The 16,684-nt window shown below is 35.7% G+C and overlaps 1 protein-coding gene across 2 annotated transcripts; it reads right to left on the reverse strand.

The window, feature by feature from the left end:
* Positions 1 to 383: 383 nt before the first annotated feature.
* On the reverse strand, positions 384 to 16,425 carry TMEM230 (transmembrane protein 230). Of its 2 annotated transcripts, XM_053718198.1 has the most exons (5): positions 16,280 to 16,377; positions 13,903 to 13,938; positions 13,212 to 13,350; positions 8,238 to 8,360; positions 384 to 1,274 (listed from the first exon to the last, which is right to left on the reverse strand). In XM_053718198.1, exons 3-5 carry the CDS (start codon positions 13,308 to 13,310, stop codon positions 1,134 to 1,136), a joined length of 363 nt encoding a protein of 120 aa, XP_053574173.1. In that variant the 5' UTR covers positions 13,311 to 13,350; positions 13,903 to 13,938; positions 16,280 to 16,377; the 3' UTR covers positions 384 to 1,133. The 2 variants fall into 2 exon arrangements, with proteins under 2 accessions (XP_053574173.1, XP_053574172.1); XM_053718197.1 differs by lacking the exon at positions 13,903 to 13,938 and having other exon boundaries at positions 16,280 to 16,425.
* Positions 16,426 to 16,684: the final 259 nt, after the last annotated feature.

Here is a 16,684-nt window from a genome sequence, read left to right on the forward strand (position 1 = left end):
GTGCACCTGTTTTTAATAGGATTTTAAAAAAAACGGCCACACACATTCCTCAAAGTTTACATTCACTTTAAGAGAGTAAACCTTGTAATTACAACATTTTTCTGCAGTTTGACAACAAACATGCCACCTGTGTCTGAACATTATTAGAACAGTTAACACCTTGTTTGTTTTTCAATGGTCAAACCCTACTCACCACTTTCCTTATTTGGAATAGCCATTCTGAAATTATTGTTGGCAGAAAAGATAACTTCAAATCAGAGAGAGAGATGTAGCAAGGTTAGGCTTGTGAATCCTGCTATGTGTTTTTTTTAGTTTTCAGGACTGGGAATACCACAACTTTCAGACTTAAATTACAGAAAAAGGGGGCAAAATAAATTATGACATTATATTGCAAAGTTGTTCTTTTTTTACTGTGCATAATCAAGCATTTAATAACTTCATTTAAAACATTCTCATTGCAAACTAAATATTACAATACATTTGAGAATTGCATTTACTCTTGAAAATGAGGGAATATAATCATTAGGATTGTTTTTTTCTTAATAAAAGTGACATTTTACAGCAACTATAATATGCTCCCATTCATTAAATCATGTTAAGTATGTACTATTGTCACTTGCAAACTTTGCATTTACCCCTGATATAGGGGTTAACCACATAGCTCAAGTAGGTTTAAACAAAAAGATAGCAAAGGACTTTACAGCTTAAAAAAAAAAAAAAAAAATCAATAAAAAAAATAAAATCGAAGGAATAGAAACCGTTCCTTTGCAAATTTGTCTGACAAGTTCCTTACTATATTACTAGACAATTTAAGACCATTATTTTATTTTTCTGCTCAAAAGAGAATTCTTCCATGATTGCTTTTTACATATTTTACAAGATATAATAAAAAAGAAAAAAAATATATATCTATTGACGCTAGTCAATACGGCTTCCTCTGCCTGAACAGACTGCCAAAGCATAATTTCCATGGTGTAATTATATATATATAAATATATATTTCCAATTATATGTTTATCCAAAACCTTTAGGAATCATTCATATTGCCCAGATGTGCAAGCATCTAGTGCCTCCACAACTAATCCATGGCATAATCATTTTTCTCTCCTCCATTATGCAGCATAGACAGAGCCTCAATCATCAAAGTCCGGTATATCATCGTAGGAATATCCTCTGTACCCTTTAGATGCATAGTATGCAATGCGTAAATGATAAAATCCAGGCAGAAACACCAATATTCCAATGATTAGAACAGGGATTGCTCGTTCATTTCCCTAAAAATGAAAGAGACATCCGGTATAATTAAGGGAAGAGCAAGGATTTTATTAGAACATAAGTATGCAGTATATAGCATATTTCCGGAAAAAAAAAAAAAAAAAAAAAGGCAGAATTATTTTTTTTTTTCAATAAAAGTTTTTTTTAGGACTTCACACAAATTCTATGCACCAGAGGTTAATCTGAAGTACAGTTTAGCTACACAACTAAAAAAGGGACATGCTTGCAGCTTGCATTTTTTTGTTACATCTGAAATGTAAGCCTTTAAAAATATATCTGTTTTTATTTCTTTTTAAATGGATATTTGCCTTTTTAAGCTAAAGGTTCATACTTAAAGGGACACTTAACACGTGACAAAAATTCTTAAAACTAACTTTTTCTTATTGATAAAAATCAGGTAATCACTGCTGTTTATTTTATTTGTTCAGCTTAACCCCAAAAGTGTTGCAAAAAAAAAATGTTTGGAAGCAGAGTGTTAAAGGGACAGTCAAGTAAAAAAAAAACTTTTGTGATTTAAATAGGGCATGTAATTTTATTTTTTTTTTTATTTTTTTTTTTAATTAAATTTTTATTGAGGTGCTCAAAATAGGCATACAAACAGCATAAGTAAATAGCGAAAATAACGTACATATAACATGTTACAGAATCAAAAAACTTAAACAGTACTATAGAGTTAGTTTGTAATGCCTATATAAAGGGGAACCTTCTCAAATGAACACTAGAGGTCCACCAGGGACCGAACATAAGGGAAATAGCTAGGAGTAAGGGAAGGTGAAAGAAAAAAAAGAGAGACCACTCTTGGATCTCTCTATTATGACCTCAGGTTTTGCAAATTAAGTTTCTATCCGCTCTTTGTTAGGGACTATACCAGAAGAAAAGCATACAGGCGTTAAACAGGCCTAATCCCTCCAAGTTGTCATTCAAGACGATTTATCTGTGGGGAAGTGATTGTTATAATATTATATTGAAATATATATTCATAAACAAGCTAGTTAGGGTGCGGTACACTAAGGGTTGTTGTTAAAGAGCTATGAGTGAAATGCGGCATAGGCAAGACAAGCCGCGTAGTTAGTACTCCTAGAAAAGGAGGCACATTATGGTGGTGGCGGGGGGGGGGGGGAGGTGGTAATAAAGTAATATCAATGAAGTAGGTATCTTTAAGGACTTAGAGGTTTGTTGTGAATAAAAAGGAGGACAGATACATATACAAAACAGGAGCCAGGCATTCAGTGTGCTGAGTGGGTTGGCTTCAGCATTATAGGGTAGTACAGACATGCATACCTTTATTAGAACATATAGCCCACAGGATGTATAGCATAGTTATATCTCACATCGAGTGCACATAAATAACCAACATTAGTAACCAAGTACTGGGTCTATGAAAGTGTGTAGCGGACGTTAAGCTGTATACAATTTGGAGAAGTAACCGGGGAGCAAATGGCAAATGGCTAAGTGTAGATATTTTAAATAAAAAAGAGGGCAAATGGTAGTCAGATATTTGGGGAGCCAGTATAATATATTCTAAACACTAAGAAATGGAATGACGTACAGAACTCTGCCTCGGCCGCTGACAGGTCCTGTCATCAAAAAGTATGTTGTAAAAGTGTGTGATAGTCATGCATGACTTCCCTAGACTAGTTAAAGAATTGAAATAACTATACCCCTGATATGATCAGATTATATTGATAATAGTATTAAAATTAATAACAGATCCAGATCTGTGACAGAGATTACTCCGCAGATGGGTCATGATAAATATTGTCTAGTATACCACGCGGTAGTTAGTAAATAAGTAAGAACATAAGCCCCAGCACTTATAGAAAGATATATGGTATAATAAGTTTAACATCGATTTAGATCTTAAACCCAGCCTTTAGTTCCAAAATATATATATATCATAATGATACCTGGGACTACTGGGGAGTATAACATATGAGAACTTTTGCAAACAAGGTCCTCAAACAAGCAGGACAGGAGCATCCACATGAGCATAACAATGGTTATCTTTCTGTGCATGTTATTATAGGATGACAAAATATGCATGCATAACATCATAAAAGTACATTGCATCAAACACACTAGGGAATAAATCTATGAGTCATTAGTAAATAACAAAGGAGCTTGAAGGTAACAGCCAGTTCAAGCCAACTCATAGTGGAGAGCTCAGGAATAATCCAACACATCACCTCCATAGTCAGCGTCTCTCAAAAGCTCTCAGGGTTCTAACCAATGCCTGTCCTGTGCAGCCTGGTTGTGATGCCTGGCTGCTGCTGTTCGCGGCTGAGAAGGGCCGACTGAGCTCCACCAAAGAAAAAGCAGTGTAAGTCCTCAAACCTCTGAGACAATGTATTGCTGACCTCTGCGCTCGGGCAAGTCCAAATATAGCAGCCTAACGATGCGGAGTTTACCTCCGAAGTAAGATGTATGCCTCTCCGGGTTGTTTTAGTTGCAGGCGATGGGAGCTGCGGATGGCTGCTAGTGACAGTAATAAGTGTTTGATGTCGCTGAATGCCGGAGCTCCTAAACGTACCCGGCAAGAAGCCGGTAGGGGCAAATCCATTCCCCGCTTCCAAGGCAATATGCTCAGGGGGCGAGGGACGCCGGGGCCCCACAGCGCCGCCACCCCCCGGCATGGTCATGCAGCTGGGCACTTGTGTAGGACAAGCTAGAAGCTTGTCGTCCGCCTGTCGGAGCGCCTGGCTGGGTAAACGCTCAAGCATGGTGCAGCACCCATCGAGAAACAGATGTATCCTCTCCATAATTTGCTCCGCTGTCAACATGCCGGAGAGTAGTAGTGGGCTCCCGGGATGCATGATAGAAATGTCCAAGATGGCCGACACCACAGCCTCTTGTTTGCAGGATGCCCGCAGGGTTTTTGAATGTCTATCACACTGGCAGAGCTTTTAGTATTAGGAATAGGTGCGCGGGTCTTTGGTATTAAGCAGACTTCATTATAAAGCAGAAATTAGGGCTGAAGCAGACCCATAAATTAACTTTTGTATGCAATGTAGTCAGAGCTGCTGAAATGTGCGTCCTCCATGTTACTCTGCTGGCTCCGCCCCCCCAGGGCATGTAATTTTAAACAACTTTCCAATTTACTTTTATTACCAATTTTGCTTTGTTCCCTTGGTATTCTTAGTTGAAAGCTAAACCTAGGAGGTTCATATGCTAATTTCTAAGACCTTGAAGGCCGCCTCTAATCTGAAAGCATTTTGACAGTTTTTCACCACTAGAGGGCGTTAGTTCATGTGTTTCATATAGATAACATTGAGCTCATGCACGTGAAGCTCCTAGGAGTCAGCACTGATTGGCTAAAAATGCAAGTCTGTCAAAAGAAATGAAGTAAGGGGGCAGTTTACAGAGGCTTAGATACAAGGTAATCACAGAGGTAAAAAGTATATTATTATAACTGTGTTGGTTATGCAAAACTGGGGAATGGGTAATAAAGGGATTATCTATCTTTTTAAACAACAAAAATTCTGGTGTTTACTGTCCCTTTAATAAGATGCTCGATTCTGAAATGTATGGTGCCATATTGTAACGTACATTACACTGGGGCACAGCGGTCACATGACATGCACAGCATATTTCCTTATAGTGTATGCTTATCTCAGCTGCAGTACTAGCTCGCTGTTATGCAGCGCTTGTGCTTCAGTTTATGTTGAGAATCTTTTATTTAAAATGAATGTAAAGTCACCTCTAGTGCTTAACGTAATATTGTGAAGCAATTCAAATAAGGGGGACTTTAATTCATCGATTTTACCAATGTTATTAATAAATCGTAAATTATACCTTTTTATCTCTGTTTTCTGGCCGCACTTCCTCCGCCCGCCATATTGTCCCTCATTATTAAAATGACTGACAGCTATTCTTGCTAATCAGCTTTTTCCTCCCTGGGGTGTTCAAATCCTTTTGAGATACGTCGTGCTCTTTTTTTGGCATGCGTTAGAAAATGTTATCCCCATTCAGAAGCAATGCGCGTTCATGGGACGCGCATGCGCTATAGAACACAATTCTCAAATAAGGATTAAACAAAGAACGATCGTATTGTTCTTCTCCTGATAGGCTATAAGACGATTGCGAATGCTGAAATGGGCATATATTTTATTAATAAAAGGTTCAAAATTGATAGATTGAAGAAATTATGCACAGAAAAATATAGCTCCACGGGTGCGCCATTCACACATGCGTATAGAGGGGGTGGGACAGCTCTAGACGTCAGAATGTGAAGAACACGTAAGTGCCGGGTGGGAGGCGGAAGATAGATATCGCAAAGAAGTTAGTAATTAAAATACATAATCAATCTTAAAGGGACACTGTACCCAAAAAATTTCTTTCGTGATTCAGATTGAGCATGACATTTTAAGCAACTTTCTAATTTACTCCTATTATCAAATTTTCTTCATTCTCTTGGTATCTTTATTTGAAATGCAAGAATGTAAGTTTAGATGCCGGCCCATTTTTGGTGAACAACCTGGGTTGTCCTTGCTGATTGGTGGATAAATCTATCCACCAATAAAAAAGTGCTGTCCAGAGTACTGAACCCAAAAAAAAAAAAAAGCTTTGATGCCTTCTTTTTCAAATAATGATAGCAAGAGAACGAAGAAAAATTAATAGGAGTAAATTAGAAAGTTGCTTAAAATTGCATGCTCTGAATTACAAAATAAAAAATTTGGGTACAGTGTCCCTTTAATTTAAAAAAAACAAAAAAACAAACTTGTGGTTATGATACAGATGGGTAAAAGATTTATTAGGAGGCAGCTGATGTAATAAAATTGACATTCACTTTAAATACCATATTTTCTAAACATCGTTTTCTATGTAAAAAGTTTATTGCTCAGTCTTTACAACACTTTTTAAGGTTCCTAATCTGTGTCAGTGCACGGCTCCAGACAGGGTTATAAATCGAAACAACAAACTCCGGTCGGGAGGGGGGAGAAAGGCTCCGTGGAAGAGCAGGCTGTAGAACTCATAGCATGAGTTATTCAGCCTGTTTTCTTCCACAGATCCTCTCTCCCTCTCCCTCTCCAGACCGGAGTTTGTTGTTTAGATTTAAAACCCTGTCTGGAGCCGTGCACTGACACAGATTAGGAACCTTAAAAAGTGTGGTGAAGACTGAGCAATAAACTTTTTACATAGAAAACGATGTTTATAAAATATGATTCTCAACATAAACTGCAGCACAAGCTCTGCATAACAGTGAGCGAGTACTGCAGCTGTGCTTTCTCTTAGCATACATTATTAGTAAATATGCTACGTGTGTCACATGACTGCTGTGCTGCTACAATATGGCGCTATATATATATATATATATATATATATATATATATATATATATATATATATATATATATATATATATATATATATATATATATATATATATATATATATATATATATATAGCCACATCAAGCACTGGATCAGTATCCTATAAGAGTTAGTTTTAAGGATGTTTAAAAGTCAAGTGTTTAATGTAATTTAAAAGCAGGGGTTGACAAATATAATTACATTTAGAAGCCAGTAAGAATATGTAGGGGTCAGACAGTGGTATTTGAAAAAATAACCCAAGAAGTAAGGAGCCAGGGATAAAATTCTAAGAGCCAGTGGCTCCCTGGTTCATGGGTTTGTCAAACCCTGACTTAAAGCAACACCTTAAAATTACAATAGATTTCAATTATCTGGCTATAGAATAACACTCTATGCTCTACAGCAGGAATGGGAATAAAGTAGGGAACAGTTTCATTATAGAGCAGTCCTTGACAAATACACTCCAAATCTAGGATCCATGTATTTTCAACATGTGATCATAAAATGAGCAAACACTAGGTACTAAAATAATTTTTTGGGGTGCCAACGAAACCTTGGAAAATAGAGAATTGTTATAGAGTATGCACATAAGCTTTGTTCTCAAATGCCACAAACAGACCTTAAAGAGACATTATACACAAGATTTTTCTTTGCATAAATGTTTAGTAGATTATCCATTTATATAGTATTTCAGACGCCTAACCAAGCCCCAAGGTTTTAGAAGTATATTGATGTATACCACCTCCAGCTTGCTCCTGATTGTGTAAAGGGTCTTTTCATATGCAGATGAAGGGGGAGTGTCTTCTTTTTTGCTATACAACCACTTTAAGTGGGTGTTCCAGCTATCATTTTCAACAGAGCTAAACTGGGAGATTCTAAGTAAGTTTTTAACTGGATTTTTATATCGGTATCTGTGCATATTCTTCTTTATAGTAGTGTTTATTACAAGCAGTTATATGCAAATTGGTTTATACTGTCCCTTTAATCAGTGTAGATTAAGAATAACTAAATCTGACTGGTTTGTTTGTTTCTTTGTTGTTATATAAAAAAAAAAAAACTATGAGCAGTGGTTTATAGTTAATAGAAATCTGCATTATGTATTATTCATCATTTTAAAAGGATTTTATCTCTTATTTAACTTAATTTGTGAAGTATCAATTACTTCCTGTCACTGCCCCACATGGGGGCTGTGATTTTCACAGGAAGGCAAAGGAGCAGCTTTTCCTTTGAAGTGTTGCTAGGAGACACATAGGAGAGCTCACTAGAGGACTTTTGCTGCAAAAAAATAAAATAAAAAATGCTACAGTAGAACTTAAGCTCTCTGTGTTGTCTTCTCTCTTATTTAACTATAGGCAGGGGCCACACTGATATTTTCTAAGTGCTCAATATGTTAATTTGTACGTTTACTTTGATTTAACATATATGTTTTTACTAAGTGAGCACTGTTACATATCTATTTAAATGGAATATGAGTTGACAGGCAGCAAAATGACAGACTAGATATGACACATACTGCTATTTTTTATGTAAAACTCTTGCATTGATTGTAAAACGTTATAAGGCTGATCACTATCAGGAATCCTCTGGCTCATGGTACAAGTGAGGGCTGAGACTTCATTAGAGGCATCAATAAAGAAGGAAAAAAAACTTACTGCTTTGCTGATGTATCCTGCTAATAACAAGGATCCAATCACAATCAGTAGTGTCCCTATCAGGAATAAGACTGTTGCCAAAATTATAGCTTTGTATGGGATTTTTGGAGGGCTCTTCTTAAACTGGGAAAAAAAAACAACAATAAAAAAACAACAGGATTATTATCAGTTATTCGAAAAATTCCAACAGATTCCGCAGCACTAAATAATTAAGCTTATGACAAAGATGCTTACAAATCTATAAAAAACATCTAAAAAATGTTGAACATCTATGATTTAAAGGGACATTAAACACTACGGGCTAGATTACTAGTGGTGCGCTAATGGTTGCGCTTGAGCGATATTGAGTTTATCGCTCCTGTTTGCGTGCGTCTGGAGTAGCCAGCGTATTACAAGTTGAAAGTAAATGCAATCGCTTGAGCACAATTTATGCTAGAATAATTACCGAGTCCTCAGAGCTCAGGTTAAAGTGAAGGTAAAGTTTTTCGTTTTTGGAGCCTGTATTCTATTATTCATCTACTACATACTATGATCGCTAAAAAAATTTTTAATATTTGTATATATATATATTAGTGTATTCTAAACACTTTATATTTACTTTCTCGGCCGGTCTTCGCTCCTCCCTCCATTGATTTCCTGGTTTTTGACTATATTACGTACAGAGCGGTCCCACCCGCTCTGTACGTAATACAAAAGCGCGTTCCCGATTTCTGGACCACTCGCGCATGCGCACCATTCACCGTTCATTCCATTTGCGCCTGCGTGACAGAAAAAATGTAAATAGATATGACTTAGCCTATATGAATCCTTATCTCGCATGCGCTAAACTGGAACGAGCGTTGAGAATAAAAGAAAGGAAGTGAATGCAACTCATGCGCATAGAGAACAGTAATGCGGTGACGTAATATGACGGCCGCCTAACGGCCAGTGTTTCAATAGGCTAGTAGAAAAACGTGACCGGGCTTAGAAAGAAAAGAAAAAAAAACGGTTTTTTTTAGCAGTGTTCTGAATCGCATAAAGAAACGGTAAATAATAAATAAATATAGCGATTCTAAAAATTTGATGAATTAAAGTCCCATTGATTTTTATAGTATTTACAGGGGAAAAAGTATAATGCATGAAACTTTACCTTCACTTTAACTGTCTCGTGAAACAGTCTCACAAAACACATCAAAAATACATTACAAAATACAGTTACAGTCATAATAACATCATCTAATAAGAAGAATTTAAAAATAATATTGCACAAAAAAGTCATGAAGGGTCAAAAAGATATGATGTTTCAGGTGTTGGGAGGGGGGGGAAAGGCAGGCAAAGGGCTTTAACATTGAGATATATGCATCTTTAGACATGTATATGTGTGTATTTACAGACATATATACACAAATACATATGTATACACACACACACACATATACAATTATACATATATACCGATATATATATATATATATATATATATATATATATATATATATATATATATATATATATACCAATAGCATACAGCAACAGGAACATCTTGTATCCTGTGTGCAGTGTGGAAGTCCAGGCATATGGGCGGTCACTCAATATTTCCACACCTCCAGATTTCATTCCGGTAGAAGAGCCATACTCTATGTACATATGTAAATACACCCACTTATTATCTGGGGGGTACGACAAACCAGGGGTGCACTCTGTCACTCAACGATTGTACCCCCCTATGGATACAGTGAGTGGAAACATGATCAAACAGCTCAAGTTCAAATGTATCTTTGTAACAAGCAGTACATGTGGTGATGTTACATTATCTCATGAATGATTTGAAGACAGCTGGTTATTGGAATCTATATGGCAACATGAAGGATACGGGGAGTTCAATATGGAGAGTGTGTCATAAGTTATGTCAGGGATCGGGACCATACTAATCATCCCATCCATATAAAGCAGAGGAGATAGATTTAACCATCTATAATGATACACAGTGTAGTCCAATAGTGTATTTTTTTTTAAGTGTAGATAGTTTGTAACATTGATTCATTTTTGCTTGAAGTAGGAGAGAGGGACTTTGAGGAGCCCCTACCGATGCAATCCATTTGATTAATTGGTGGATATAACCATGTATATCACTACAATAAGTGATATGGTTAATAGCTGATATGGATATCTAGATGGGCATTATACAATGTGCCATATATGATGTATAGATCCTCTTATTCATGACAGTATATGTACATGAAATTGGCAAATAAGATAATTTTGGGAAGTGGTTTATACACTGTAGTAACGTTTATTGAATTTTTTTAAATTGTGCATCACGTATAACACCTTGGGAGATAGAATGGGTCTATGGGACGATGGCAGGCATTAAGATTGGCTACAATACCTATGCCTGGGATCTCTATGATAATGCGCTAATAAATATGACACAAATATAATGAATTAAGCACTATATTAGAAAAGTTTGTATGTTTAGTAATCCTTATATCATGTTTAGGTAAATGACCAGGGTGAAACAAAGAAAGCCATCACACGATTGTATCCATATGTCAGACAGTGTTTATTGCCTATCATAACGGTCTCCATGGCAACATGGTAATTTCACAATTGACCCACATCGCAATATGCGGTATATATTATGCGAGATTGTTTATATGTTAACCACATACCAATATCGTATATGCATACTACAGTTGTAAATACATATGGGGCTATAACTAAATATTTATCGATTTAAGTGAATGTTACATATATGCACAACCGGAAGTGATGTCACTTCTCTTCCGGGTACACGAGACATTGGAACGCAAACATGCGTTCCAGCACTAGTGTTTGGCGCCACTGACACATTAGACAGGTAGATTTGATATTTGATTTGTGCACTATAAATTGAGTGTTTTTCTTCACTTTTATCATGCTGATGAAGGGGATAATATCCCTGAAAACGTTCCATTAAAAAGTAATTTTTTTGTTTAAAAAAGTCCTGTGAGTGCAATTTTCTGTATATATATATATATATATATATATATATATATATATATATATATATATATATATATATATATATATATATATATATATATATATATATTAGGGCTGGGCAATATGGGGGAGAGAAAAAAAACCTGTGATTTAAAATAAAATTTAAAAAAAAAAAAAAAAAAAAAACGATTGCGATTTAATCGCGATTTTCTTATAAATTACTATAACACCTTAATTTTTCATTAAAGGGACATTAAACACTTTTTGAGATGGTAATCTAAAATGATAAATTGTATATAATAAAATAACTCTGCAATATACTTTCATTATTTATTTTGTCCTCTTTGCATGTAATTCCATTCTGAAATTGTGAGCTTTTCAGTTCCTGTTAGAAAAGGAAGTGCAGAACACTGTTAAATCCAGCACAACCATTGGCTGCACACTCAAGTGACCTATTTATAACTGACCCTAATTGGCCACAGCAGAGAAGGTAACACAAGTTACAACATGGCAGCTCCCAGTATTTTATAGACACTAAAACTATACACTCATTTTGTCACTTTTTAAACAACTAATGAAACTTTAAAAAATACATCTACATGTTAGTCATGGACTAATCTTTTCTTTGAATGCATCATTCTATCTAGCATGTATTTAGTGTTTAATGTCCCTTTGATACATTTAGTTAACACTACAGAATCTTAATGTACATGTTTCTCATTGACCATTACAGGCTGAGAGCATTAAAATACACACAACAAAACTAGTTTAAATAAAATAAGTACAAACAGATGTTGTGGGTTTTAGTGCAGATCAGTGATCTCCACAAAAGATATAACTGTCTTTTTACATTGTTCCTTCCTTTCTGCCTCAGCTCATATGAATCTATAGCAACTATTTCAAACTTGAACAATAATAAAGTACACTGCCATATAATTATCGTGCATTTACCCAAAACAATCTGCTCAACTAAAATAATTTATTCTCACTAAATACCACACTTGGGGTTTAAACAATTGAAAACCAACTTTTATTAGACTACGACTATCCAAACTCATTCAATCAATAAATTACCTCAAATAGCGGAGCACATGGCAACACTTCTGAACTTCACATATTAACTTACGGGCAAAAAAACTGTATCTAAAAGATGTGTGCTTTTCAGCAGTGACATGGCCTGTTAGGTAACTATAGGAGCAGTAAGAGGTCACAAACGGGGGGCACAATAGGACGTGAGGCAGCTGCAGTCTGTCAGATCTCACCTTTCTTAGGGGCAGCTCTCCCTCTGAACGGAACTGGCTGATTCACGGAAGTGAGTTATTTACACTGAGCTGGAAATAGCGCGCACTACGTTGTGTCTGGGAGAAATATTTTCAGTTACGTTATCACTCGCACACTTCGTTCACACTACCTACATAGGAATTGCGCATCCCTGAGTGAAGTCATAGTGGACGGGGTTAGAAATCACATACCCTCGCGGGTATAAGTGCATTGGAGCCCTTTGCAGTTAAGTAGACGAAAACATTTAGGGGTGTTAGGTTTCCCCCCAGTTTTTTTGTTCCGTTGACTTCTGTGGGGGAATACGTTATCACGAGTTCAATGAAAGTATATTGCATTTTTTTTTCTTTTTTTTTTATATATGCTTTATCATTTCATATTACCATCTCAAATTGTTTAATGTCCCTTTAAGGTAAAAAGATATTGCCTGCTTTCATTTTACAGCTTCATGAAAAATTAAAAATTGTTATAGTAATAGGATTACAGATAAATCACTTATGAAATAAAGCAAAATGTTATAGCAATATAGTTGCAGACAATTAACTCTTATGAAATGAAACAGTTTTGGAAAAAAAATATGTAAAATATGTTGCTTATTGTTGGCTACATTTAGCCACCAATCAGCAAGCACTACCCAGTTGCTGAACCAAAAATGGGCCGGCACCTAAGCTTTACATTCCTGCTTTTCAAATAAAGATAGCAAAAGAACAATAGGAGTGTGTTAAATCTCACCTGAAGGTCAATATATCCATCATCTGTATCAGAAAGTTTGGAATATTTTACTTTGGGGTTAGGCATAACGCCAGAAATATTGTTTCGTGTAGGCATCATTAGAAGACTGCTAAAGTATGGGCAGCAGACAACCTACAAACTGAAAGAGTTAAAAAAAATGTTAAAGGACCAGTCAACACAGTAGATTTGCATAATCAACAAATGCAAGATAACAAGACAATGCAATAGCACTTAGTCTGAACTTCAAATGAGTAGTAGATTTTTTTTCTGACAATTTTAAAAGTTATGTCTTTTTCCACTCCATGTGACAGTCATCAGCCAATCACAAATGCATACACACTTATTCTTGCACATGCTCAGTAGGAGCTGGTGACTCAAAAGGTGTAAATATAAAAAGACTGTGCACATTTAGTTAATGGAAGTAAATTGGAAAGTTGTTTAAAATGGGATGTTCTATCTGAATAATAAAAGTTTAATTTTGATTGAGTGTCCCTTTAGCACGAATGCATAATACTGAAGTTGACCAAAACAACAAATTAATTAGATGGAAAATAAAATCATGGTATTCTATATCAAGCATCTAATAAATATTTTGTTTCTAAGCCTCTGAAAATGACTCATTTAGATGATATAATAAATCTACTGCTATAAAACACACTTAAAATAATTAATTAAATATTGTTCATCATACGTGGCTTGACTTTTTCTTTGAGTGTTTTGACACATGCTAGAAATTGGAAAAAAAAAAAAAAGTACTTTCAGAAGAACAAATTGTATTGTATTTCCAAAAAACAAACAAAATTGTACTTAAAAAACAAACAACTGTATATGTAATTAAAGATTTGTAGTATAAAAATTGTATTAGAACATTTAGATTTGTATTCGTATGTCACAATTTATGTATGTGGATAAAGAATCACACGCTTGCCTTTTTTTGACAGCAAAGGGACACTGAACCCAAATATTTTCTTTTGTAATTCAGAAAGAGCATGCAATTTTAAGCAACTTTCTAATTTACTCCTATTATCATTTTTTCTTCGTTCTCTTGCTATCATTATTTGAAAAAGAAAGGCATCATTATTTGAAAAAGAAGGCATCTAAGCTTTTTTTGGCTTCAGTACTCTGGACAGCACTTTTTTATTGGTGGATGAATTTATCCACCAATCAGCAAGGACAACCCAGGTTGTTCACCAAAAATGTGCCGGCATCTAAACTTACATTATTGCATTTCAAATAAAGATACCAAGAGAATGAAGAAAATGTAATAATAGGAGCAAATTAGAAAGTTGCTTAAAATTTCATGCTCAATCTGAATCACAAAAGAAAATATTTGGGTACAGTGTCCCTTTAAGGCTGTGACACACTGCAAGCGGAGCAGCGCACAGCGTGTAGATGCGGCTGTGCGTTCTCAGTGTCTCCTGCCTTTTCATCTCTGAGCAGTCTGCTGCGTCAGGTCGCGTAGCTGAGCTCTCAGAGATGAAATATTTGAACTTCAGAAGCGATGCGGAGCGAGCAACTGCTTTGCCTCGCGCTGCATCGCTTGCAGTGTGTCACAGTCTTTATTCCATATGTTGAAGATATCAGGATAAGTAGCATGCACGTCTACGGCACTACATAACAGGAAATAGTGCTACCATCTAGTGCTTTTGTTAATGTATAACATTGTTGCAAAATTGCTGTCATATAGTGCGGCAGACAAGTAAATAATCCTGAACTAACCTTAATGCTTTTCAACAAAGGATAACAAGAACACTTGAGAATAGAAGTACATTGGGGAGTTGTTTCAATTTGTATGTTTTGGGGTTAAAAGTCCCTTTAAATAAAGCAGCAATGCACGACTGGAACATAGCCTGTTCTTGGGGGAAAAGTAGGTTAAAGGGACACTTAACCCAAATTTTTTCTTTTATGATTCAGAATTTACTCCTATTATCAATTTTTCTTCATTCTCTTGCTATCTTTATTTGAAAAAGAAGGCATCTAAGCCATTTGTTTGGTTCAACACCCTGGAAAGCACTTGTTCATTGGTAGATGGATTTATCCACCAATCAGCAAGAACAACCCAGGTTGTTCACCAAAAATGGGCCGGAATCTAAACTTACATTCTTGCATTTCAAATAAAGATACCAAGAGAATGAAGAAAAATTGATAATAGGAGTAAATTAGAAAGTTGCTTAAAATGTCATGCTCTATCTGAATCACTAAAGAAAATATTTGGGTTCAGTGTCCCTTTAAGCAATAAACAGCTAGCATCATTTTTGCAACATAAATAAAAAAGCAAATGTTTAATTACAACCAATTTAGCATGAAGCATCAGAAACATGAGGACTAGAAATTTGTAAAACTCAAATTTAACATTCTGAATAATTTTCTTGGCTATACATTACTTTACTATATAGTGATTCAATTCAGGGCTGTACAACAATTGTGTCCCTATGGGCAAAAGGGGAGCAATATTTGAAAGTGTAAAATCCCTGCTCCTTTCATTTAACTTTACACAGGCAGCTTACTGGATTTCTACAAGTGTGCTAACAATCAATGATACAGTGTTGTTTATGAAATGCCAATGTTAAATGTTTACATAAGCTATCAATATTTGCAACCACCTATGTTTAGAGCTCTAGTGAAGCTGCTTACTGTGGAATGCCTATGGGGAGAACAGAGTTTTGACACCCCAAAATATCACTCCCTTTTTTTTGTCCTTTGAGATACAAAGCAGTAAGCTCAGAATTTAACCCCCATGTTTTTTGTTTTGTTTACAGTGATATAATGATACATAACTAAGAAAATAATTCAGAAAACTAAAAGCGGAATTTACTCAAGGAATGGAATTTAGTTTTGCTATGACAGCCTCCCTTCAAAAACTAGCATTTGAACAATAACATTTGCTTGATTGGTTAATATCCACTAGTAAACTGAATGATAGTATACAGTGATCATTTTAACATAGTCATTGTTAAATCAACTAGCTCTATGTTGTAATTTAGAGTCTGTCAATTATTTACGATTGTGAATTAGATAACTAACATTATGTGCAACGTATGATGAATTGATGTATTACATCCATGTACCTGCTGTGTGCGTCCATAATGCTAAACCTGCACAACACCACTCCAAGCAAAGTAATAAACAGGAACTGATTTTGCAAACAAAACTACTTCCTGTTAGAGAGAGGAAGTGCTATATCACGTGACTATTCCCTTGATACACTGGCGTGTTGTCCTGTCAGACTTGCCAATGTCACTTCCGTTCGCTGGTCTGATGAATTCGCTAGTCAAACCCAATGCATTATCCGATTGGTTGTCACGGGCCAACAGCATACAATTTTGTCAGTCTCTTCGGGTAGTGAGCTGATAGGACAAATTATCTGTCAATCTGCAGTTAGATGGGGGTCAACTTGGGTGTTAGATCACGTGATGTGTCCACTCCCGCCGCTTCGGTTCTTGTACTCACCCCACATAAAATACAATTTTGGC

The sequence above is a fragment of the Bombina bombina genome, chromosome 6 (assembly GCF_027579735.1).
Source record: "Bombina bombina isolate aBomBom1 chromosome 6, aBomBom1.pri, whole genome shotgun sequence".
In the NCBI taxonomy this organism is placed as follows: Eukaryota; Metazoa; Chordata; class Amphibia; order Anura; family Bombinatoridae; genus Bombina; species Bombina bombina.

Coding starts and splice junctions, on each gene's coding strand:
- TMEM230 (XM_053718197.1), bottom strand. CDS start 13,310: ATGATGCCTACACGAAACAATATTTCTGGCGTTATGCCTAACCCCAAA. Junction 8,361..13,211: donor ATGGATATATTGACCTTCAG/GTGAGATTTAAC, acceptor TTTTTTTCCCAG/TTTAAGAAGAGCCCTCCAAA. Junction 1,275..8,237: donor CAGGATACATCAGCAAAGCA/GTAAGTTTTTTT, acceptor TTTCATTTTTAG/GGAAATGAACGAGCAATCCC.